This window comes from Gopherus flavomarginatus, chromosome 1 (assembly GCF_025201925.1).
Source record: "Gopherus flavomarginatus isolate rGopFla2 chromosome 1, rGopFla2.mat.asm, whole genome shotgun sequence".
Lineage (NCBI taxonomy): Eukaryota > Metazoa > Chordata > Testudines > Testudinidae > Gopherus > Gopherus flavomarginatus.
Genome location: NC_066617.1, coordinates 309391130 through 309418550, shown reverse-complemented (window position 1 = coordinate 309418550; position 27421 = coordinate 309391130). Strand labels below are relative to the sequence as shown.

Below are 27421 nucleotides of genomic sequence, written 5' to 3'. Positions count from 1 at the left end.
CCTTTGCTGTGAGACTCAAGGAATCTGAGTCTTGGGGTCCCCCAGGGAAGGTTTTGGGGAGACCACAGTGAGCTAGGCACTGTATAATTCCTGGCTGGTGGCAGCAATTACCAGGTCCAAGCTGGTAACTAAGCTTGGAGGTTTTCATGCTAACACCCATATTTTGGACGCTAAGGTCCAGATCTGGGAAGAAATGTTATGACAGGTGCCTGGAGCCAGCTCTGGCAGAGTTCCAGCTCTGACTCAGCTTCAGCCTGTGCAGGCCATTGAAAAGCATCTAGCAATCCAGATTTGGCCCACAGCCCACTTATTAACTACCCCTGCCCTGTGCTATTACCTACTAGGGAACTCCTCCTTACTCATTATGGACCACACCCTTCTTCATAGAGTTTAGCCAACTGAGGACACCAACACCCAGATCATGAGAACGTACCTCACTCTGCAGTCTGCCACCACCTGGGAAAGGCACATGCAAATGCCCATTTTCCCCCCCTCAGAATAGAGGAGGAAGATCCACTGCTGGGTCCTAGCCTGAGAGGGAGGGTGTGTGATGGTGAACTAAGGGTTAATGAGCAGCTAAGCCTGAAGGACTTGCCTAGCTGTATGTGTTGAGCAAATGCCTCACAGCAGAGGCTGAGCTCAAAAGAGAGCAAGCTCAGCTCAGCCTCTAGGCAGACAGAGCAGTTGTGCTAAAAGCTCCAGCAGACACACTGCTGGGGCTAAATGTGGCCAGGACCAGACCCCACCACCAAGCCACCACATGCCCTTCACCCATGGCAGACAGGAATGATGAGCCACAGCTGATTGATTGCTCTCCAGAGGGCTTTCCTCTGAGGGGATGTCAGGGAAATCCAGATGCAGACCAGTGGCACTAATGGAGGAACTGAAGCCCCAGTAGGAAGTGACCCAGGGAGCAGAGAGAGGACTGCCTGCCCCCAAGAGGCACTCTTGAACTATTACTCACAGTGCCCTGGTTCGGAACCCAGTGGAGCAGGGAGGGCTTGGGTTCCTCTACACCTAGGCACTGCCACTTGCCAGGTTTAGACTTCAATCACTCACAGAAGCACAAAAATGAAAAAAAAAAGAGGAAAAAAATAAGCCACAGTTTTCTTTAGAAATGTATTTTGTAACAAAATATTAACATTCAAAAGAAATGTTTATTGTACAATATAAAATAATTGCTACTGAATTCAGCTTGGTTGCTTCAGTAAATAAACCTCTGAGGAAGCGTAAAAACATGTTTGGTATTGTACAAAAATTCTACTACAGGATTTACAATTTGCTGTAGGAAAAATACATGTTCAATAATTACATAAATATTCTTGACAGATTTCTATGTCCCATTATGTACTCTTAACCTTCCCAGTTTGAAAGGGATCTGATGACCAACCTTCTGGTCTAATTATTCATGAGAGTTTGATTTTCTATAATACTGAAAAGTTTAACAGAAATCTATTAAGTTAAAAAGTAAGAATATATTACATTTGCTAATTGCAAACAATCTTTTAGCTGCAATTTTTCCCATTGGGATTAACAAAGTGCACCAGTTAAACATACATTAAAAACAGTTTAAAAACATTAAATATACAACAGCAAGAGATTTTAAATATTTTGTATCAAACACTATAGGACAAATATAATTTACAATTTTTTTGCACAAAACATTACATCTGAACTATAACTTTAGATATTACAGACTATAAAAATACATATTTTGCCTCTTAAAAAAGTATTTGCAGGTTCTGGCACAATGTAACAGTTCAAAGGAATTTAACACTTCAGATTTCTTCATATGTTATTGGATGTGCAATGATAATTAATCAGACTTGCAATTGGTCTTCTATAACTGCAAGTAAACTGTAAAGTCAGATCCCCTAAAAGAGCCCTTTCTAAATAATCCAAATGTAGTACCTGATTAGCTACAACACATATGGTGTGAACCAGGAGTCATTCCTGTAAGGACTGACCACTCTTGCCCCAATTCAGCAAAAAGCAAGCAAGCACATGCTTCTCTTTAAGTACCTGCATAACCCCACTTGCTTACATCGGACTAGTTACATACTTAAGTTTATTACAAACTCAATTACTTTGCTAGATCAGGGCCAGAGCACTCAGCACCTTGTAAGACTGAGCACCTAATGAATTCTCTGGCCATATTCTGCCCTGTCTCATACTTACACTGAAGTCAACAGGGTAACAGCATGTCAGTCAGGATGGAATTTAGAACTAGCAGTTCTTGTGTCTTTGAACATCAGGCCTGATTCGGATTTCAGTTACATCAGTGTAAAAATCAGTGGAGCCAGTGGAGTTACACAGGTATGAAACTAATGTAAGATCAGAATCAGGCCCATTGTGTAATTTTACCCTAATGTGTTTTTCTGGAAATCTCTGAAGCAATCCTAGGGCAAAATTCAACCTGAAGAGTTATATTCTGCCTACAGTTACTGCAACTGGACTCAAGATTTTTTTTCCCCCAATCACATCTCCCAGTAGTCTCTGGCCCAGCTATATAACCATCAAACTTAAAAAAGTCCTAATACATACATATTAATTTACAGGCAATATCCAGACTCAGTCTATATCCCTTACTTTAAATGCCCCAAAATAAGTTGCTTCTTGAGATGAATCCAGTAATGAAGGGTTTGATACCTGGATACTTATTACCTCCCCAGACTTTAGTTTAAAAAATCCTCCTATGTTTACAGAATAAAAATGAAATTCTGAATTTCCTGACCAATATTTGGTGCTTCCTCCCTTCATCAGGACATCAGAGCGTCTTATTTTAAGGTTTGTTTTAATCATATACACCATCAGCTGAAGCCCTCTTCTACTTAGGTCTCCTGAAGTTTCATGGTGTCTAAAACAAATGTTGGCATACAAGTAGTAAAACCCATCTTGATTGGCTATTAGTTTTCCATCACGGAAGGTCATATTCGATAAGTGTGCCTGGCCTCTGTCATGATGCCAGGATGTAAGGTTCACTTTGCGCGTGCCTAGGGAAAAAGGGTTTAGCAGAATGTTATTTCTGTTCACAAACATTTTCTACAAAGTTAAAAGAGATACCTTGGCTGGACTTTTAGTGTCAATAAAGGTACCTATATAAGCTAAGGTAAAGGGTAAAAGTGATGGGGAGAGACACTGTAGCCAAAAGGCTAAGATAAGGTCAAATAAGTCTCAGGCTTTAGGATATAAGCCAGTTGCCACAAAGGACAAGAAGTTTCCTCTTCCCTTGTGAATACAACTAACTAGCTGTTTCTACCCATCCTTACTCTGGAGCATCAGCTATTAGCATAAATCACGATAGGAGGTTTGTTTCACCAATAATCAGATCTTGGCAAATCCTATATGGAATCAATTGCTAAAAACTGTCCAAACTAAAAAACATGATTATTTAACATACTTCAGAGTGGATTTTGCACTGGCCAAGGAAAAACATTTGCTCTCCTTAACTATTTATTCTTAAATGCTTTGGTTAGTATTAATTTAATTTATAGTTATCTGACATAATCAGGGTAACCACTGTCTTGATAACTAATCAGGACTTTTACCAAGTACTGCTCTCCATCACCACATAATTTGTTTCAGTATTACTCACCACCAACCCAAGTGTGTACTCATTTCAAGACTGACTCACTCAGCTTTTCTACAGTACTCAACTCCTTCATCTCTCTCCTTCTCATCTGCTGATTCCACCTCCAACTCCACTCTTCTGTACCCACTCCCACAGTGGCTGTCTCATCAAATGGTAACCTTGTCTTCTCATCTCCATGCCCTCCCCCCTTCCCTTTCCTGTTCTCACACTGCAAAGCACCTCAGAAAAAAGTCCACAATGACTTCGTACTTTCAGGTAAAAAATTTCTCCCTCCTTCACCTATGCCTTTTACCTTGCTAAACAAGTCTACTTCTTGAGACTCCTGCATCTGCAGCCCCCTTGACTAATAATTTCCCTGTCTCTCCTCAGCTGAGATTCTCAAAATATCTTGAAAGCCAAAACAGATGTTCTCTGAATAAAGCTGTCTTCCTCCTAATTTCAGAGAGATTTCTTGTAGTATCCAAACTAATCCCAAATCCTGACTTTTCTTGCTCCATGCCATATCTTCTTCCTCACCCTTATGGTCAACCTCCCTAACCTAGGACCCTTTTATTCAGCTTTTTTTTGGACCAGTAGCTACTACCCATCTCCCTCAAACCTTTGTCTCCAAACTCCTAGAACAGGAGTGGCCAAACCACAGCTCACAAGCTGCATGTGACTCTTACAGTTAAAGTGTGGCTCATGGAGCCCCACAGTCCCCCTTTTTCTCTACCTACCAGACTGAGGGGAACTTGGGACTTCTGCCCTGTGATGGGGCTAGGGGCTCCTGCCAGAGACAACTGGTGCCTACTGAGAGTGGAGGGGCCTCCCCAATTTAAAGGTCCCCGGCAACAGCTTGAGTCATGCCCACCAGGTATGCGCCCCCTGTTACCTTCAGTGGCCCCCCTTCAGTTCCCAGGTGATAGTTCTCCAGGGAAAAGTAGCAGCAAACAGTGGACAGCTGCAGAGAGGGGTCACTGCTTTAGATCCATGGAGAGAGGCAGCAGCAACTCTCCGAGCAGCTCCCAGCTGTTAGCCACTGCCTCTCCCCAGGGCCGCAGCTTCCAGCCTGCCAGCTGCTGCTGCAGCAGCCATGCAGGGAGGGGGCCCATCAGCACCATGTAACTGAGTGGGTCCAGCAAACTCTAGCAAAAATGGAAGGGGATGTGACCCCCATGTGCCCTGAGTCGCCTCTGGTTTCTACCCAGCAGGGAGGGGAGTCTCATGGCTTCAGCCCTGCATGATATGACTGCTAGGGCTCAGGGCTTCAGCAGGAGTGGGGCCGAAGCCCTGAGCCAGTGCAGGCACCTCCCAGGGGGCTGAAGCCCTGACCCCCACTCCCTGCAGGACTGAAACCCCAAGCCCTGGCAATTGTTGTATGTGGCTCAGAGGGACAGTAAGTTTGGCCACCTGGTCCTAGGACGTGCTTTCCCACATACAGTCTCAACTTTCTTTCCTCCAACTCCCCTAAAGTCTGCTTGCCATCTCTCCACTCCATTAAAGTCACTATAAAGTCACCAATGGCCTCTTCCTGGCCAAGTCTATGGTCCTCCTGTCTGTTCTTAATCTCTCAGCTGATTTTGACATCGTCAATGACTCCCAGCCACCTCTGCTTGCTGCTCTTGCCTAACTTTATGCTAATCTATTTCTCCTACCAATCCAGCTAGGTGGAAGAGCAAATACTACATCTGTGTAACACACACTGCATGGCCTGGCAGTAAACTTCTGTATACAATTCAAGGTGCTGTATGCAATTCACCAGTTAACAGATGGTGAGCTCCTTGGTGGAGGGATTTTTTGATTTTAAAAGAGCCAGGCATATTTATGACACTGAATTAAAAAAATGCTTACCACCCACAAAGCCCACCTGTCCTGCCAACCAGCTGTCTCCGATGACCTCTCCCTCTGACCCACTAGTGTCCCATACGAACACAGGCAACTGTCCCAAAGGTGAGGTTCACAGGAACCATTCTTCAAACCAGAGCCCTATTAGTAGTACTGCAGTAGCACCAGGAGGCCACAATAAGGCTCCTTTGTTTGCACAGTGCCTAATACATGCAGTTAAAGAAGACAGTCCCTGCCCAAAAAAGCTTATCTTGGTCAATACGATGCAACAGGTGAAACAAAAATGGGTGGAGGTTGGAGGGAGGGAAAGAAATACAAACATGTTTTTATGTCAACTGTGTGTTCACCTGCCTAATTTATCAGCTGGTAATGTGTGTCAAATCACATAGGAGAGGGGGAGAGATTTCCTCTTTGCCAATGGAATTCACTACTATTGGAAATACACAAACTTAAGGTTGGGCCTATTCATAAACTAGAGTAAGATGCACTTCTTTGTCCTGGCTTATCAATTCTCTTATTTGGTTTACTAGTCTTCATCAATGCATTCTAACATTGTGGAGTGGAGGTGGAGGACATGGGATATTAGCTCCTTGTACATAAAGTGTCTACCATGTAAACTCAGCCAGATTTTGGAGTTGGGAACCATATGAATGTTTGTAATAAATAGACAACAGTATCTGAAAGCTAAGTCTGGAAAGTTCAGTAGTAGGTTCCCCATCTCCCCTGCATGACAGCTTCGTATTTCTTCCAGATTTAATTTATTGGGCACCACACATTTCATAAAAACAGGCAATAAAAAGTAAACATGGTTTTAGCTTGAGATAAAGGAAACTAAAAAAAACCAACATAACGGTGCATTTTTGCTATAGCAAAACAACATGTATTGTACTTGAGGTACATAAAACAAACAAGTGGGAAAATACTCCAAATACTTATGTAACAGAAAAGCCTTTATATACAAAATTATGTGCTTATACGCTTAACTCAAAGCTTGAATGAATTCAAGACTATAGGGTATGGCTTAGTCACAGTAGACTTGATGGTGATTCATACATCATTTAGCTCTGTAATAAGTGTACAGGAACAAGATCCTTATATTTCTAGGTGGTCAAATTCGTGGAGCTCTCAGGACAAGAGTTTCAAGAGGGCTTGAATTCTGGAGTCCTCAATTTGAGATACCTTTAAAAGGTCCAGTTTAAGAGGGTGAGTATTCAGCACTTTGTGAAAATTAGGCCCTTTTAAGTTCTCATATTGGGGACCCACAAACTAAGGCACCCAAAATCCTTGCTCCCCCATTCCTCCCAAGGAGGCTGATATACTTGGGAATCAAACAGGATACAATGGAAGGTGTAAAACTGCATAATTTAGGGGTGTTAGAAGAGGTGATCAAGGTAATAAATTATTCCAAAATGGTTATAGGTAAACATGGGTTGTTTAAATTGTGTGTAAACTGGAAGATTCTGGGTATGGCTTTTGTGCATACCTGGAAGCTGCCACCTTAACAGTTAAGGAACCTCAATGCTTTGTAAGGGTAATTAAAAAATGAGGGAATAGTTGTTAGCATGGAAGGAATTTTTGGAATAGTTTTAAGGGGTATCATTTTGGTGATCCCACTGGATGCTAGGTTCCCATTTACAAATACAATGAGATGTGCCAGATGTAGTTGGACTTAGAATGTATGATCGAAGGACTTGGTGTGCCCAAAGATGGCCTCAGGAGAAGTTAGAAAGAAGTATACTGAGAGATCTCTTTTGTTTTTGGACTTTCTTCCAGTATTGGTGGCAGTTACCATTGGGGTGAAGAATGTAGTAACCAATAGGTTCATTTTTGGTGGGATAACCTGGCAGTGGGTCCACTGCATTAACAGAGCCTGCAAGGTTGCCATGGGCAATGCAGCTAAAAACATCTGTGCTGTGTTGAAAAATATTCTGATGTTCAACAAAGAACATGTTCCCAGTATTGACAATAGTATGGATTCAGGGAGCTCGCACCATTCACCAAAGACCAATTGCCAGTGATTTATTTTTTTCTAGAGCCATGGCTTCTAACATTGCTAGGACTGAGAAAACTCCATTGCCTCACTGACATTTAGCATCCGTTTCAGGTGACTCGATATACAGAGTCGTTAGTACACAGACTGGCAGCATCCACCACATCAGCTAACCTCTCCAGCCTGTCATTTCATTGCAGGCTGGTGAGATTTGCTGATCTGTTAGAGGATTCTTGGTCAAGAAGCTCTAGGAAGGCTGGTCCAAATGTGAAGGATGCATAGAAGATGCCAGGCAACAGATAACTATACAGATCTTTTAGGTCAATTGAGGCTTTGCCTCCAGAGTATGTTCGTGGTGGGGAAGGGGCATTGCTTGAAGCATTTGCAACATTTAGTGTGGGTGAGGTCATGTCTGGGAAACCAAGGGACAGTTCCAGACATGAACTGGACTGGCAGAGGGGCAGGTGAAATAAGGGTTGAAGGCTGAACAAGCAGAAGTGGGGAGCCATAACAGAGCTAAAAGAATGCCCAGATGAACAGGTGTGGCCAATGAAAGCCACAGGAACATTTCTGGCCCTGCACAAGAGCCAGATGTATTGCACATGGCAATGGAAGCTACCCAACCAGATACCCATTTGCTGCAATACTGAGAACGTTGTTAGTCTGCGTGTAAGGTGCAGACCAGAAAAATTTAGCATGCATTCATTTATGACCAGTGCAGCAACATCTGAGGCATTTGATTATCTGAAGGGTCCAGGTGGCTGGACTCTTGTGATTGGAATGTTCTAGCCTATGCCTGCCCTACAATGGGAACAAGGGCAGATGTCTGGATTTGCAGACACCTGAGCCCACAAGAGGGAAAGAAAACAGCAGGTAAGTCACAAATGGGTTTTCAGGGCAGAGTTGTCTGTCTCTGATGATTTAGGAGGAGCAGCATGTTGTAGGCCAAGCACATGCCTCTTCTGTGCTCCCTGATGGGCAAATCACATCTATGTCTTGAATATTCACTGAAGGGGAAATGATCTTGGGTTTCAGATGGGGGTGGATTTGAGACTCTGGAGTTAAAAGGAACATCAGCCAGAGTACCCAGCTGTTGCTGGTCACCAACCATGGTTGTACTGAAATGTTCACAAGGTGAGTATGACTGAAGCAATCAACCCTGCTTCTGTGGATTGGGCCTGGAAAAGCATGAACCAAAAGATAAGAGTCTTTGTGAACATTGATGTCACTGAGATCACATGCAAAAGATTCAGGGGTGGCGTTCCTGAGCATTACAGGAAAAATGGGCATGTTTATCAGACACAGGGACTGATGTGGTTGGGAGAACTTATAGACTGGACTGATGGGAGGTAGGTACCCAGCAGTGTTGTGTGAGCAAGCTATCTGCTGGCACCACCATATCTGAGGTCTAGTGCAAGTGAGAAGCTCAAAGAGACAGGTTCCCAGGAGTAAGCATAATACCCAGAATGGTGGCCCCAATTAGCCTGGAGGAAGAAGAGGAGACCTTAAGGCTTCACAGACTGAGGTGCCCTTCATGTGTACCCTCAATCCCCCTTGAGGGGAAAAGCAAGAAAATCCAAAGGAATGCTGAATCCTAAGGATTAGAATTGAACCTGGATATTGGCACAGAAGCCATTTAGCATCACACTCCAATGTCTGGTATTTGGGTGTGGGGGATAAGACCTCCATTCAAGTTAACAAAATTACAGCCTTCCAATTTAAAACCCATCCCTTTGTTTGTATTTCAGTCTCCTGCTAGTCCTGATCATCAGCCATTTTTGAAAGTCTTTGTCCCAGGGCTTTATGTATTGTTCAAAATTGTGTAATGCAGCCAAAATCTTCTTACAGAAATATTTGATTTAAAGTGAACTTACCAGCTGGAATATTTTTATCATCAATAATGAGATGTGCAAAGGGCTGTTTCTCAGGCTTGTTTCTCTTGGACAGATCAAACCATGGTGCTTCCATTATAACTAGAGATAAAAGAAGTTATATTAACTCAAAAGCAACAAATTTAGTAGGATTTCAAATACTTATAATAAGTCACTTGTTACCTTTTCCTGATCTTGGTGGCTCTCTTCCAGCAATGATGCGCTGTATCTCCTAAAATGAAAAAGAGCTATTACTCTATATTGTCATGTCCCCAATAATGTACTGTACTGGAGATGATTTATTAGATCACATTACATAATGTTGAAATAATTTTTCATCACTGTGTATTCAGGTGTCTGGAATATATGTTTCCAATCTTCCAGATGTAAAATGTGACTACAAGGGTCAATTTACAAGAATCAACTTTTCTATAATGGGGGTACTATGTCCAATACTCCCAAAAAAAGAAAAACAGGAATGATGGTGTTTATAATTACTTCACAATATCTTCGACTATACAATTATCCGGGGTACTGTCTGAAAACTGAAGATCATGCTGAAAGGATGGCTACAACCTTTTATTGTCACTGTGCTTAGAGTAAATGCATTTCTGTAAGTGTAAATGGTTAGAACAACCAAGTATTGAGCAAAGTAAATTAAATATTTGTCACACTGAACATTGTCCATTATGGAGTAATTTAGGTACCTGGGGCCAGACTGTGCCATACAGGGGCAGCATGCAATCACATTCACAAGAATTCAGGGAGGCTGAGCATGTTGACTGCATCACCCTTTGTGGGTGCTTAGGAGGCCGCAGAGAGTTCTCTCCTTCCAGGACCGGTTCTAGACATTTCGCTGCCCCAAGCACGGCGGCACGCCACAGGGGGTACTCTGCCGCTCGCCGGTCCAGCGGCTCCAGTGGATCTCCCGCAGACACGGCTGTGGAGGGTCCGCTGATCCCGCAGCTTCGGTGGACCTCCCGCAGGCGTGCCTGCGGATGCTCCACCGGAGCTGCAGAACCAGCGGACCCTCCACAGGCACGCCTGCGGAAGATCCACTGGAGCCGCCTGCCGCCCTCCCGGCAGCGCGCCCCCCGCGGCATGCCGCCCCAAGCACGCGCTTGGCATGGTGGGGCCTGGAGCCGGCCCTGTCTCCTTCACAATCAGCCACTTACATGGGCTGCTGCAGAAGGACAATGATGCTTCTTCTTTGGGATGGGGCTTGTGCCCTAGAGATATCAGCAGGCAGCTGTCCCTGCACACAAATGAGTGAAGGGATTGCAAGTGTACCTGGCCCTTTGTAGAGTATGCAAGAATGAGATGGGTAAGGCACCTTGCACATTCATACAAGGCCCAAGCACAGCCTGGAAAAGTGTTCATTAAAATTGTAAGCGAATTTCAATGCTAATGAAAACAAGCTATGTATTGGCCAGAGCCAGGCATAGCACAACCAAGAGATATTTAAGCTGCCACATATTCACCTCTGCTCCTGAACAGTCACTCCCCAACATTCCAGTCCTGATCTATTTCCATCCGGATCTTCTTCGCAAGTAGATACAGAAATTGTAACTTTAATGAGTGGAAGTAGTGTTTTGTGGGTAAGCCATAAAACTGGGACTCAGGCGTTCCAGGTACAGTTCCCAGCTCTGCCCCAGACTTCGCAAACTTGGGCAAGTCAAAGTCACAGTGCCTCAGCTCTCCAGCTAAAACTTTCCTTCTCCTACCGTATGTCTTGTGTAATTATATGGCACACTCTTTGGGGCAGACTGTCATGCTGGTTTTGTACAGTGCCTAGCCCAAAGGAACTCCAACCTTAGTTGGCCTCCAGATAGTATGATAATACAAATAAAAGATAATCAGAGATTTTATGATATGGATATCATAATCAATCCCTCCTCTCAGATTTTTCAATGTGTCCCTGTTTTATGTATGTTTATCCTTTAGTCTAAATTCTTTGGGATAGGGACTATCAAAATAATTTTGTAATGCATTATTATTTCTTTTACTGTTTGTTCTCTTCCAATTCTCAATAGTATTTGCAACAGATCTCCTAGATATTCATCTAAATTTGCAATAATCTATTGTATTCTGAATTACTGCCATCTTGTGGAGTTTGATATGTAACACCTATTCTAAATATCAAGGAAACGTTGCTTTTATGTAACGTTGTAACCACAATTAAATGAAGGTGCTCTGTGTGTGTAGATATCTGCTGAAAGGGGAAAGTGAGCATAATTCAGTAGGTGTCTAAATGCTAAACCAAAATGGAAAGCCACAGCAGCATGAAAGTCATAGTATGACTATCAAAAGCATGACTATCAAAGTAAAGTAGCTGTGCTGAAATGCTGATGAGTTTATAGATAAGATACTTTCTGCTGTACAGCTGAGCAAAGAGGCAGATGAATTTTATTTTTGTTGAAGTTGCAAATCATTCCCTCCCCAATGTTGGTGGGAAAGTTGTAATTCAGCCCCCTTCCCCTCACTGGTGGTTCTGCTTTCATGCCAGTTATTAGAATATGTGGGTCAGCACAAGCTGTGGTTTAGTCACACAGAAGACTGGACGCAAGCAAAGATCTACTGTGGCAATATGAACTACAGTACCAACCTCTTATCCACCCACACAGACCTTGTTACCTCACTCGAAAAGGTAAGAGTAACAACAGTGGGCATTGAATATTCCCTTGTTCCAATAGCTACAAGGTTCCTGAAGAGGACATGCCACCATGAGAGGACAGATCTAGAGAGCATAATGATGGACAGGCCTCTGCGAGGATGCCCTTGATTTCAGAGCATCCATGAGATTAGTACCCTTTGGTTCCAGCCCCCTCCCACACACCCACCCCCTGGCCAGCCCCCATCCTCCTTCCCTAGAGGGGATAATCCCTTCTTTATTGTGTTGCTTCAGAGCCATGGAAGTATTTGCTTGATAATTTAGTCTTAGATTTATTTGTTTGAAGGGATTAGTTAACTGTCCAGTTGATTAGGAAGTATATTTACTGCAAATTACATCCTTCTTGAGAGACCATACAAAGACTAATTTCTTTCATTGTACAGCGAACTATAGTAAAGCACTCATGAAGCTGCACTCTTCTACAATCCCAGCAGTGGTTTCAGGGGTATCTGACATGGGAGACTAATCACTTTTTGGCACAATGCCAGGCAGGGATCATCTACCCCAGTGATACTTAGAGTGTGGTTCATGAGCCGCAAGTAGCTCTTTAATGTGTCTCCTGTGAAACTTTGAAGCACATGGTATTAAAACACTGTGTGATTTAATAATTAACCAATCTAAGTTAACAGCCAATCAGTATGCTTCTACTATATTAACCAATTGCAGTTAATAAAATACTTGGTCATTTTGCTGTGTGAGATTGATAGATAGAGATAATAAAAATAAATATTTCCTGTCATACTGTTTAAATATGACTATATAGTACTACAGTAAATGAAACGACGAATTCTCACAACTGTGGGTCATTTGGGCAATGCTGATCTCTAATTTGGCTCCTGAACCACTGAGATCTGAGTATCACTGATGTACCCTGTCAGAGATGTATTCCCTTTATGATTCTACCTCAGTAACATTTACAGCAAACTGAGTGCAATTAGGATTTGCACAAAGCAGGAATAGAACACAGCTAACACCCTAAATTACTCCCAGTTCTAGGTTAATTTTCAGGTCACAGTTACATACTTCAGTCTTACTCTGTATACCTAAATCCAGATATAAGCAATGTCCAGATCTTAATAGTTTATTATAATTGCCTTTTCAAAGTGTCATTTCCTTTTAAAACTACAATGGACCATATTTTGAATTTTGCAGGCACTCACAGTCACCTACTCAAACTTTCTAAGGCCCTGATCCTTCAAACGCTGACACGTCTACATTTTCAATGGGCCTACTCACAGTAGTAAAATCAAGCATGTGCATGTTTTTAGGATTGGACTTACTATAATCATGTAGCAAACACCACAGTGATAGGCCAGAAATTCAGCTTAGACTGCTCTACAGCATGTTTTAAATTGCCCCCAAAATCTTCAGTGCTAACCAGGCAAGCATTTCAAAACCAAAAGAACCTGTAGTTTAATGAATTTAACACCTGATGCATTTACAAAGGTCTTATTTTAATAAAAACTGAAAAAAGCCTTTGCTGAGACTATCCTGGTATATTATGAATTTTTTTTTTAAAATTTATTTTATTTATTAAACAGAACATCTTTTTCAGTAAAGATCACCTTGGGTTTTCACACAGCCCAGCAGAAAATCATCACAACTAAACAGCAATTTTAGCATTTATAAAAGCAGGCTGTTTTAAGGGGTTTACATCAGATTGCTGGTCTAACATTTCACAAGCCATCAATGGGTAGGGTGTTTTATATTCCTGGAGAGCTGAGAATTCTGCTTTCTAAAAGGATGCAACACTTGACCTCCAGTAGATAGCTAGATATCAGACCTAAAATTACAATGAATAAAACTTTCAAAAGCACCTAACTGACATAGGGGCCCAAGTCTAATTGTACTTATGAACATTTGCATCTAATATTACTATTTATAGAAAAGCTATTTTTTATTAATTTATGAATTCTAGAGCTTAGTATAATTTTATTCTCTTCGGCTTTGTGCAATTTCCCTTCCCACAGTCTTGAACAAAGGGATGTAAATGTTTGAAAAAGCCTCCAGGCTTTTGAAACCTAAGTGGACTCTTTTGACATTCAGATATATTATAGCACCATAAGGGATTACTATCTTTAATGCTACTACCTCTGTCTTCCTCGTATCAGTTTGTTTTAAATGAACATTCTCATCATCTTGCAGGAAATTCAGCAGTTTGAAGAATTCTCCAGAAGTTGCATTAAAGACACCAATCCTGTAACTCTTAATAATATGCGTGTGCTCAGTACCTGTTACAGAAGAGGCTGCAGGATCAGGATCACAAATATTGGACAACTTGTAACTCTGAAACCTTGCCTCTGAAGCACTTTGTTAATAACCACATGTGCTTAGAATGTTTGTTAAGCATATAAAAGTCTTTATAAGGGCCATCCTGGAGGTCTAGCAGCGAAGTGTTTTGTTGCCATGTGGGAGACTAGTTTAGGCCTGAAGCAGCCAGTGTCCAGGAGCACTGCCAAAAAAATGTTACTTAATGGATTGACCCCAGCTATGTGTTTGTCGTTCTCTCTTTACTGCCAGACTTATGGTAGTCTTTCTAAAAAGTGTGGTCAGTGTATTTGGACTGCCAAAGGGCTTTTAGGGTTACATGAAAGAAAAAAATGCAGCCAAGCCATGCAACCACAAACAAGAAAATTATATTACTTGTCTACCTAAAGCTGAGAGATCACGTTTTGATCTCAGCTACAACAGTGTAAATTTAAAGTAACTCCACTGATGACAACAAAGTTACTCCAGATGTGCACAGGTACTTGAGATCAGAATCTGGTCCGTGATGAGGAAACACCACACTAAGGGTGAACAACTCCGTAATACACTGATGCTTGTAAAACAATAATAGTTTAAATGCCCCTGAACACGCTGCTCTCTAAGCAACAGTTCCACCACCCAAGAATGTGTCAAGTAATACTGGCATAAATATTAGATTAAGTTAGAAGATGTTTTAATGAGTATTTTTTAGGGGGCCAATGTTTTGGGCCCCATCTTGCAATGGAACTCCCAATGACTTTAGTGGGAGCACTAAAATACTTTCAGATTAGTCACTGTTGTGGAAGTAAACATTAATCTATACATATGTACGGAACATATACAGATACATACCAGTGCACCAAAAAACTAGAAAATGCAGCCTGCTACATAGAACATGAAACTGATTAGTCTACTTTCATTGGCCAAACTTAGTGAAGTACAAAATCATTAATGACAAGAAGTTAATTAGATTTTAAAGTGTTGCATTTCAGTAACTTATTGTATAATTAGTATTGCAAATATGGAAGTGTGGATTTTAAAAACACACATGGGATAATATTCTCTGATAGGAAACTGCATCTGGAGAACTTGGGAAAGCAACACTCTCCATCCATGCCCTCAGTATATCTCTTATACCAGGGACTAGAACCAACAGAGATCCAGCCAATTTCCAGCCACTTTGCATTGTCAGAGCAGTGCAGATGGAGATGGTGCAAGCCACAGAATCCAACCCATGATTTTTACCTTGACATTGGCCCTTTAACATCTGGGATATAGGCTCATTCAGCTGAAGAGATGTACCTGAGGCTAAGTTAACATTTATTTTTCTTATTTTGACTTGCCTCCCTCAGTGTCAACATATAGGGCTGAATGAACTAGGATGGAGACCTGGTTACCCAGTGTCTCATACATACATTCTCTTTTACTGTGTTCAAATAAATTCAAAATTGAATTATTGTGGCAAGAGAAATTTTACTTTTCTCTAATGGCCATCTACCAAAATAATCATCCCTAGTCATTCAATCTCTAGTCAGGATGACAGGTCATGCAGCTTTCACTAAAGCCAATGCCTTTGTTGATCAACCAGCAGTGAACAACCAGCAGATAGTGCTTCCCATTCACTTACTGAAACTATATACTCCATCCACAGAGCTCCCTGGAAGAGTAATGCACTATATGCACACAGAATACATATATAAACACTTGCCATGAACTCCCTTTTTCCCCTCTAAAGTATATTGTGGATGATTTCAGCATATATTAAGAGAACACCAACAGCTGAGTGCAAATTTTCCTGATAGTCTGAAGGAGACAGACTGGATGGAAGGAAGGGGCAAGATATCTGAAATCTTACGAATGTACAGGAGTTCATATAACTGAGGGAGTTCGCACAATTATCCTCAGACAAAAGTAGTCTGTACCTTCATGTAACCTGTGGTATAATTCACGGTGCAGATGAAGGCAGCAAAGTAGTAATGGAGCAAAAGATTCTGACACATGAAACTATTATAAAACAGAGAAGTCAAGGATTTAGCACTCAGTATTTAAATAAATTCTTTATTAGATAGCAATTAGGTTGAAATAGCACCAAATACTCATATGAACGTGCTCAGAGATCAAAAGCATAAATTGCCCTTAGGAACCTGGGTGATCGTGACAGGTATACCAAATTTGTCCAGTTTCCCCTCTCCTCCACACCCTCATTATGGCTAATGACTTTATCTGACTAATTTCCCTGTAGGCCTTGTCTATCCTGGCACTTTACAGTGCTGCAACTTTCTCAGTCAGGGGCGTGAAAAAAAAACACCCCTGAGCACTGCAAGTTTCAGCACTGTAACATGCCAGTACAGATAGCCCACCAGCTCTCGGATCCATGCGCTCAGTGCTGGGAGCTGCACCCCTCATGGAGGTGTTTTTTTGTTTTTGTTTTGTTTTTTTTAAAAAGAGCGCCTGCAAATACACAAGCCACATTAAAGTGCTCACTCGGCAGCACTTTAACATTGCCAGTGAAGACGTGCCCTTAGCAGTTGGGAGAAGGCTGTAACTCTGAAATGCCAAGCAAGAGCTACCTAGTTACCATGTTAATCAAGACTTCCTTATTACATTGTTCAGACTCATTAACAAAAAGGATCTGCTAACAGGCATGTGTGCAACTTCATGTGTACAATGCAACTGTTGTTAAATTATATTAAAAGGTATGTCGTCTAGTTTTAGCCCCCTTTTACCAGATACATAGGCTTTGTCTACACTGGAAACTGAACAAAACTTCTGTTGTTGAGGTGTGAAAAAAAACACACCCCCGAACGTAGCAGCACAACTGTGTCACTAAAAGGCATGTAGACAACATATTTTCAGCTACCATAAAGTAAGAGGACTGCTATGCATCTTGCATTACTTCAAGCTATCTTGTGTTTGTCTTTATTATCCCACTATCCTACTGCTATAAGATTATCCTGCACTCTGTAGGCCCAGTGCGGGAGCTGACACCACTGAGCAGAGTTCTCATTGTTCCTCAGGAGGAACAATCCCCACACAGAGAGAACTGGCATGCATGTGGAATACGGAGTTCTCTGTGCAAAGAACAGGAGCTGTTATCTCTCACACATATGGGAGTCACATTCCTGGAATCCCACTCCATGCACAGAGGACAAAAGGGGAAAAAAAAAGGAGAGATGCACCATTCCCTCCACAAGGAAATGAGAGTAGATTCCCTCCATCTAGTATTTTGCTTGCCCACTACCTTCCCTCTGCTTGAGAATCTTGTTTGGCAAAAGAATGTTGTCACAGACGACTCACCAGGGACACAATCAGGAAGATTGGAGGTAAAAAAAATTAAAAAAAATAAAGATACTCTAGCTCTTTCAAAACCAAAATGCTGATAAATCTATACAAATACTGGGATAAATTACTACCATTTGGACAAGCCTGAGTGACAAATTGGCCAATCAACTAACCACAAACATTGTTTTTCCTCTTAGTGTGAATCCAAACTTTTCCCTCTTTAAACAAAATAAAATAAAAAGAGAAAAATGCTAGTCAAAGCACCATTAGTCTGCATACAGACATGGTGAACCACTACCAAGGGGCTCATGAACAAATGCAACAAAGAACCAAAGATTTAAAGAATACAATGCAATCACTAGCTCTATGTGAAATAGTAGTAAACAGGTTTTTTCCCTCCTAAAAACTTACCCCTCTCTCTCTCTCCAGGTTTTCAGAAGCTCACTTAAGTTTAAATATTAGTTAAATTCTCAGGGTGCACTGACCTTTTGCATAACTCCTTGCAAAGCCTGTTTTATCCTCCAGCATGATTCGGACATTAATTTTGTTTCTTGATTTTCCAGTGTTGTCTCTTGCAAATCTGTGCTTTCTTGAAGTCTTAAGAGTGCTGTGAAACAGCGAGTATCTTCTTTTGTAATTCTGTTAGGGTCCATCTGAAATAGGTTTAAGAAATCCATAATCTAAGTTTGTCCAATAGACCTTAACTCTGTATAACCCAAAGGTACACTTGTATGCCACTCAATGCAATGTCATATTAATCTTACCTCTTACTGCTATAAAATATATTCTCAACACACAAAACTTCTATTCAAACAAAATAAGTAAGTGGCAAGCAAAAACATAGATGTCTTATATTGAAGTAAATCACACCAGATAAACTCATTAGGACTTTCAGATATAGTAGGAGCATGAAAAAATAGTTTCTTTTAATATGCAATATGCTTTGCTGTTAAGTGCTGGACTTTGTTATTTTAACTTACTCATCATTTTTCCCCAAATTTCCTAGGGATATATAGCTGTAGGACATAGGATAACAGGATAGAGTATTTCCATGAAATCTTGAAAGGGACTCTCTACTTTGCCTGTGCAGCAAATGGAACAGAGATCATGAAAATTAATAAATTTGGAATGAATCTGACAAATGATCAGTAAATTTGGAACTTGATCACATGAAGAATGATCTTGCACCAACTGTAACCTCTGGGCAATTACATAAAAAATTAATTAATCAAGCTTAGAAGATGCCAGTACATAGATCAGGATCTTTATGTCAAACAGCTTTAAAAGATGAACAAAATTTTGTAGTGGTAGTCAATTTTCTCTCTCTACTTGATATGTGACAAGGAAAAACTGCCTTCAACTCTGGACGCCACACTACCTGATATTTATTGACAAACTGAAGCAGTTCAGGACAGCACTGCAAAAATCGTCAGTAGCTTTGAGGGATTTATAAGGAAAGATGTTAAATACATATAAGCATGGGTAGGTGATAACCAAGTATGTGGAGAAAACGTAATAGTCTACAAATACTTGAAGGGTGAAAACCTCATGAAGGGAGAGGAATTACTGAGCATAGTACAAGGAGGTTATAACAACTGGAAATGCAGTGAAATGAACAAAGAGAAAACTTAGCCAAGTATCAGGGAAAACATCTCAATAGCCAGACATACTGGTCTGTGGAACAGCCACCTGAGGGATGTGGTAGAAGCCCAGCACTTGGAACTTTCAAACTCAGCTAGAAAACTCACCATAAAATGTACTATGGAGAATACTCCTACATTAGCAGAGGGATGGACTGAAGATTTAAAAAGTATTTTTAGGCTCTAACTTTTGTGATTGAATCAAATGTTAAGATTTAGAACACAGGATTAGAATCTATTGCCATCCGATTTGAAGCAGCTCTTTTTCTACATTTTAAAGAGTGACTGGAACTTAAAATATTGTAAGCACTACGTCTTAGAGTTCAATCATAAAACTATTTATTTCACATACTGAAGAAAATAAAGCAGCCTTCTCTCAGGAGCCCAAGCAAAAACAAATACATATCATTTGTACTCAAGAAGACGGAACACAGGGCCATGCAAATGTAATGTGTGATCAATGGAAAGCATGTTAAAGAAAGTATTGAACTTAATGGTATACCAGAGGTAGAGTTAGCTGGATACAGAATTGCTAGCCAAAAACCCCAAATGAATTCCTTCATATGCATTCTAAAGCATGAAAATGAAAGTTTCAAGCTAGCCTAAAACAAAAACAAAACAAAAACTTCTGATCAAGAGTGAATTTTAAAATACAGTGATCACCATTTAAACACAAAATAATTTTTACTAACAGATGCCAAACTGCAGTGAATAATAAATGTAGGCTGGAATTATCAAAGGGACCTAAAGGATTAGAGCTATTCACCAGGAGTTGAGTTTCTAACTCATGTAGCCCCCCTTGAAATTCTTATCTACAATATAGTAACTTCAAGTATATGTTTACTTTTCAGTGGCAACCACTACTGCCAACAGGTTACTACTGCAGTTTTTAATGTAATCAAAATAAAAGCCTCTGAAAAAAAGCTGACATGGGTGTTGTAACACAAACACAGGAGATCAAACTTTGTAGGGGCCAGATCCGGTATACAGCAAGTCAAGTTCATCTGCAGCATAGCTTCATAGACATCATCAATAGGCAATAAATCATGTGCATCAAATGGAATGTTGCTTGAACAAGATCAACAGTGGATTGTAATAAAGTATTTAGTTGGATTATCGCTAATTTAGTACCTCATTTAGTAAATGCTATTGGACAATACCCTGGAGAAGATCTTTATGAATGTAGTTAGAAAGGTTGATGGGGATATGCTGAGAAATTTGTGTGATTACTGATGGCTCTGAAAAGATGTGCAGGATTAGTTTAAATAATTCTGGTGAAGCTACAAAATGATAGGGCTTCAGGGAGAACATTTGATTTGTGGTGGTCAGTTAACCTAGTTGATTGACTCAGTCTTTCAAGGGATACTCATCCACCCACTGCCACTCCCATACGTTTTTTATTGTTTTTGAAAATTAGCTTGCCTGAGTAAAAATCTAAACAGAAGTTTATAGGAATCCAGAATATTAATCAGAGGAACAATATAAAAGTTAGTCACCAAATTCCCATAGCATCAAATAGACATTATACAGAGTTGAGGGAGAGAGGAGGGGGAGATAAAGCAGCAAGCAAGAAATCCTTGACAAGACTTTTTTTTAGGAAAGGCATTGGGAATTAATCACACACATACAATCAAAATCAAATATCAAAATAGTTTCCAAGAAGTTTGTTGATATTCAGGTCAAAAGAATGCCACTACAATATTTTCAGTATTTTTTTCTACCCTATCTGTTACATATTTTAACAGTTAGCTTGCCTTTTTTTTTTAAGCAAACACACCATCACTGCACAGTGAGTTGAGGTTTTCATTAAGCTCTCCACAGTATCAAATTGTCACAATGTAGCATCTACAAACGTATAAATATTTCATACTTTTCCTTCTGATATATATTACCATGCATTTGTCAAGACTAAATGTCACCTGCCAATACGTGGCCCATCATTCTAGTACATTATGCCCCACTGAAGTGCCTCAGTCTTTTGCAGCTTTGATTAACCTACATATTATCTCATTGGTAAAGTTTGTCACCCACTGAACTCCCCCACACACACACAGTCCAAAGGAATACATTTTATTTAAAGAGCTGGTAAAAAATGGCTACATTTGTTTCACTAAAAATTTCAAGTTTTTGGAAAAAAATGAAAACTTCATTTTGGACTCCTTCTCTCCCCTCTTCTAGTGGCCAAAAGGAAAAGAGGGGAAAGGGAGAGAAGGGGAAAGAAACAAAACCCAAAACATTTTCCATGAAAATTGGAAAAAGTTTTAGTTTTATAATTGAAACATTTTTTATTTCCAAAGATGTCAGTTTCATTGAAAAAAGTTTTAAATAAAATATTTCAATCTGCCCTTGTATGGAACCATCAAGAACCTTTTGTCACATTGAAAACTGACCATTTATTCCTCCTGTTGTTCTGCCTTTTAACCAGCTTCCAATTTACCAAAGAACTTCACCACTCACTTTATGACTACTTGCTTTCCCTAACAGTCTCTTCTGTGGCACTTTCAAAAATGCTTTTTGAAAGTTCAAATAACTTACACAAGCCAGTTCTCATTTATCCGCTAGTTACTCACAGAATAGTAACAGAAATCTGAAAGACTTGGTATATGAAAAAAGCTTGTGAAATAGTCTTGTGTTAAAAGGTATATTTTTCCAAATATTCAGTAACGCCTTTCTAATTCACACTCGGTTAATCCACACACCACGAGTAGCTCAGCATCTTTGAGAAGAGTGCTCTGAAGATTCCTACTGCTAAGCTGCCATTACCTTAAAATACACTAAAAGGTGTGTAAGTATACTATGAAGTACATCAGCATCATAAAAAATCTAAACCATACTTGTCAAAAGTCATGCTCTAATTCACAGTGAAGTCAATAGATGTCTTTTCATGGATCTCATGGAGCTGAATCAGGCTCTGCACGAGTAAGCGCATTTTCTCAGGCAGCATAATTTCTGTTTCCCTTTCTGACTATATCAACATTTCTGAAAATCTGGAATAGGTTACCATTCAATAGTGTGAATTAATGACATTCTCTTGTATTTTATGGGAACTATTCCACTTCTCCGCACAGAGAGAGGACATTAAAAAATACTGAAGTCTCATTGTGTCTACAAACTGTAGAGAGAAGTACTTTGTGAAAATCTAATATCAAGTTGGGTCATTCAGATATTTTGGAACTAGTTCAGATTTACAAATAAATAAAGGATTGAGTCCTTCATAAGTCAATAGGAGTTTCATATCAGTTAGAGGATCAGGCTCTAAATGTGGAATTATACTTATATTGCTGTTTTTACATTATGCAGACTAAACAATAATGTATATGCCGTGGGAATAATTCTTGTTACACCTTTGTTACACCTGTATAACCTCACAGACTACTTCACATTGTTTACTTCAGAAACGGGGAAAAAAGTCAAGGATTCTATATAACTAACTGTATTTTGTTTATTTTGACAAGTAAGTTTAGTTGCAATGACTTCATAGCATACTAATTAACATACTATTGGGTGTTTTCTATAAGTTAAGATGTCTTAATGAAGATGTTTCAATGGGTTTATAATGGAGAGAATACTTTTTCACCCTACAAGTTGAGTTACTGTATACATTAGTCTATTTCACTGCCAAGAAAACAGGTAATTCTAACCTATCATAAATGAACTGTCACTCTGCTAAGGTATAGTCAATTAAGTATGGGTAAGTTTGGAACAGGTCATACATATCTTTTAAAGGTAACTAAAACACAAAGCAGTTGGCAATAATTGAAAATAGAAAGGAATGAATAAGTAGGTGCGAGTAACAAATATAAAAAAATAATAAATTTGGAACTGTCACTTGTTTTATTTCAATCACTTATTGAAATGTGCATGCATTTGTACTGCATCCAATCTGTAGGTGGCCTAGATTTAGAGTATATTTTGTTGTTAATGTATCCTGTATGTCCCGGGGCCCAAGAACAATTCTGTCCACCTAAGTATGACCTGAAAGAAAAATAAATAGATTTCCACTTCTTCACTGACTTCAAATGAAAAAAAAAAAGAAAAGCACCATTTCTATGAAGACAGACTACTGTTTGTACTATACATATAAAAACTTCTTAATATCCTAATTAAAACTTATATCTCCAGTTTTTGGACAGTAAAACTTATATCAGATTCTACAGCATCTTTAGTTCATCTATTCTAAACTAGTAATCTCTTTTTTTGCAAACGTGAAAGAGCCCAATCTTTTGTTTTACCCCTGAGAAAGAGCAAACGTCAGCCCCCCACTTCCTTTGAGAAAGTTCACAGAACCAGGCAAAAAAAATACGTAAGTGAATCCAACCAATGCAGTGTAATTTCCAAGAACAAAAAATAATCTCTAAAAGCTTAAACCACTAGAAAGCATAACACTGTAGCCTGACCCCTCCCATCCTATCTCTCTGCAGCTTAGATCTAATGTGCATAGCATTGCCCAATCGAAAACATTACTTTGCCATATTTTTGTGGCCTAGTAGGGCAATCTAATTCTCCTCTCCTGGGAAATAAGCTAACAAGTTACAGAAGGTATCTTTTCCCCATGCCAGCCATTATACACCAAGTTCCACAGTGAAGAGCAGCAGCATCAAATTCACAAGGAAGGTAGTCTCTAAAGACAATCCTGGGACAATTCTTGTAAATTTTAATGCTAATAGACTTTGCTGACTGGAAGTGCCAAGAGGTTTTAAATAAAGAAGTTTAATATAGCAGCTTACAAGCAGTTATTCTCCAAAGGGGAGGCAATGATAACTTAAATAAAATGCAGACTTCAGTCTAGGGGCCCTATTTGTTCAGTGCAACTAGAAAACTACTATTTGTTAGGGTCATACATACATACAAACCTAGTTTAGATTATTCCCTTTATTTTCTGAAATCTCATTTACCTGTATGTTTTGGATGTCTTGGAAACAGAGTCACCATCATATTATGACGCCTATTTCTAAACTTTCCTACTCCAGGGCAAAACTAAGCATCGGGGTGTAGCCTACATGGACCAAGCATGGCAGATGGCCCCCTTTACTCAGTGGGGCAGTGGTAAGAAACAGAAGTGGGTAAAACGAACTTGTCCTGAACTAGACTCCCAAGTGAGAAGTGAATAAAGTCAGTTTGCCCAGCTCAGCCCCCAGGACACGACTCCAAAGATGCAGCCCGTGTCTCATAACCCAACGCCTGCAGTGAGCAGATCCCCCGGGCGCTGGAGCGCACGAGCCCCTGGGTTACTCTGCAGACACTGGGGTCTCCTCCGCCCGAGAGGCACCCAGCCCCCACGTCCTCCCGTCCCACAGGGCTGCGCAGCCACCCGCCCTGCCTCGACGCGGGGGTGCGAACAAGAGGCGCCGCGACGCTACCTGGGCTCTGAAGCAGAAGAACAACGCAACGCTGCAAACCACCTGCCCCAGCCCGAGCAGCACCAGCGGGACCAGCAGGGCCCTGGCGGAGGCTGGAGGCGGCGGCGGGTGCGGATGGGCCGGCGGCGCCGACTGCGGCTGCTGCTGCTGCGAGCCCTCGTTGGGGGCGCTGCCGCCCAGCTCCTCGGAGCCGCGCAGGTGCTTGGTGTAGTCTCGGCTGGCGCGCCGCATGGCGCTTCGGCAATCTCCGGGCAGCGCGGGCAGGCTCCCAGGCTCGGCAGCGTCCGGCGCCCGGGGGCGCCGGCTCTTATAACCTGGGGCCGGGCTCCTCAGCCAATCAGGCGGCAGCCACGAGGCTCGTTCTGCCCCTCCCGCGTCTCTCTTAGCACCCGCCCTGCCCGCCGCAGAAAGGTGGCGCCGCACTGTAGCGGACCGCAGGTAGCGAGGCTGGCCACTGAGCGCAGCTCTACACCAAAGCCCAGATCCAGCCCCTGGATCCTGGCCGGGCCTTCCAGGGTGGGGACCCGAGAAATAGGAAATCAGTTTAGCTGCCTTTCAACAAGTTACATCTCGAAACCCCCCTCCTTGAAGCGCAACAGCACTTGTGAAACTTTGGCCGCAAACCCAGAAGTCTTTCCATTAAAATAGACAGCTATCCTTGTCACCAAAAACTAAAATGACATCAATGCATCCTCTTGCAAGAAAACTCCAAAATGTGTAATATTGTGGCTGGATCTGGCTAATTTTTATCATCAAACTCAAACTCTACTTTGCCATCTAAATTTAATACATAGGCAGTTCCTCCTAGTCCACTGGAATATTGCAGATGATGGAAATCCTAATTTGTGCTGCTCACCAGTGATCCTTTCAGAAAGGATCAAATTTATTGGTTAATTTGCTATTCAAAATTATAAACTACCCCCTCCAAAACAACTCAGACATTTAAAGAGCATTCAGGCAGTATAACAATAAAATAAGAATGAACAAATAAAAACAATTTATAGTAGCTTTTGAGTCACTGTAAAAGTTGTTGTACACTTATTAGGTTGTTACAGTTTTTATTATTAATGGAGTAGGTAAATGATACATATCAGAGGGAGTCTTGAAGCTCTATGAAAGTTTTGAGGTGAGGCAGAGCAGGTCTCTCAGCTCTGCAATGCTGTAAAAGTAAGTTTGGAAATGCTCCAGACACCAGAGAGAGAGAGAGATGACAGTCAGGCACAGTCTGTGATCAATAGGTAAGAATGACAGGGAGCAGTGTTCTGTAGGTACAGCTGATTTGGGCAAGAGAAGCAACAGAAGAAAGTTTCACCTGTGACTCTTGTTTTAGAATTTAGTGTTCTGCTCTTGGGAAAAACTGTCCTCCTGAATTAGGAATTTCCTTGCTTTTGTGGCTCCAAATCTCATTGTTAAGAGTATATAATCATAGACATGTTGGGCTGGAAGGGATCTCAGCAAGTCATCAAGTCCTGAATCTGCACTAAGGCAGGACCAAATAAACCTAGACCTTCCCTGACAGGTGTTAGTCCAACCTGTTCTTAAAAAGCCCTCCAATAATGGGGATTCCATAACTTCGCTTGGTAACCTATTCCAGTACTTAATTACCCTTATAGTTAGACAGTTTTTCCTAATATCTAATCTAAATGTCCCTAGCTGCAGATTAAGGCCATTACTTCATGCTGTACCTTCAGTGGGCATAGAGAACATTTGATCATTGTCCTCTTTATAACAGCCCTTAACATATTTGAAGAGTCATCAGATCCTGTGCCGTGTTCCCCTTCCACCCAGTCTTCTTTGCTTAAGACTAAACATGCCCAGTTTTTGAACCTTTCCTCCTAGATCAGGTTTTCTAAATGTTTTATCATTTTTTGTTGCTCTCCTTTGAACTCTATCCAGTTTATCCACATCTATCCTAAAGTATAGCGACCAGAACTGGACACAGGACTCCAGCTGAGGTCTTACCAGTGCCAAGTGGAGTAAGACAATTAGCTCCTGTGTCTTACATACAACACTCCTGTTAATACATCCCAGAATGATATTATCCTTTTTTGCAGCTGCGTCACATTGTTGACTCATATTCAATTTGTGGTCCACTATTACCCGCAGATCCTTTTCAGCAGTACTGCCAGCTAACTAATTAATCCCCATCTTATACTTGTGCATTTGATTTTTCCTTCCTAAGCACACTATGTTTCCCTTGCTTTTATTGAATTTCATGATGTTGTTTTAAGACCAATTTTCCAAGATTATTTTGCATTCTAAACCTGTTCTCCAAAGTGCCTGCAAACTCGCCCAGCTTGATATCATCTGCAAAGTGTGTAAGTATCCTCTCTCCTCTATTATCCAAGTCATTAAAGGAACAGTCACAAGAGTGAAATGCCTGCAAGCTGCATGGAAATGTTTAAAAAACACATAATAGTAGTTTAAACTATATGTATACCCCAAATTTAAAAAAAACAGTAAGAGGACTCCAAAAATGCCACCATGGCTAATCAACAGAGTAAAAGAGACAGTTGAAGACAAAAGTCATCTTTTAAAAATTCAAAGTCAAATCCTACTGAGGAAAATAAAAAGGAACATAAACTCCGGCAACTCAAGTGTAAAAGTATAATTAAGCAGGAAGGCTGCCAAACAATCAGTGGGGCCACTGGATGGTCACTGTGCTAAAGGAGCACTTAAGGAAGACAAGGCCTTTGCAGAGAAGCTAAATGAATTCTTTAAATCGCTCCTTACTGTGGACAATGTGAAGGAGATTCCCATACCTGAGCCATTCTCATAGATGACAAATATAATAAATTGTCCCAGACTGAGGTGTCAGTAGAGGAGGTTTTCAAGCAAATTGGTAAATTAAACAGTTATAAGTCACCGGAGGCCAGATGGGATTCATCCCAGAGTTCTGAAGGAACCCAGATATGAAATTGCAGAATTACTAACTGTGGTATGT

The 27421-nt window shown here is 40.9% G+C and overlaps 1 protein-coding gene across 1 annotated transcript; it reads right to left on the bottom strand.

The window, feature by feature from the left end:
• Positions 1 to 1168: 1168 nt before the first annotated feature.
• Positions 1169 to 24708, bottom strand: TNFSF11 (TNF superfamily member 11). The gene is made up of 5 exons (XM_050950910.1): positions 24478 to 24708; positions 17963 to 18130; positions 9461 to 9509; positions 9281 to 9379; positions 1169 to 2993 (listed from the first exon to the last, which is right to left on the bottom strand). The coding sequence occupies exons 1-5, from the start codon at positions 24706 to 24708 to the stop codon at positions 2572 to 2574; spliced, it is 969 nt and encodes a 322-aa protein (XP_050806867.1). The 3' UTR covers positions 1169 to 2571.
• Positions 24709 to 27421: the final 2713 nt, after the last annotated feature.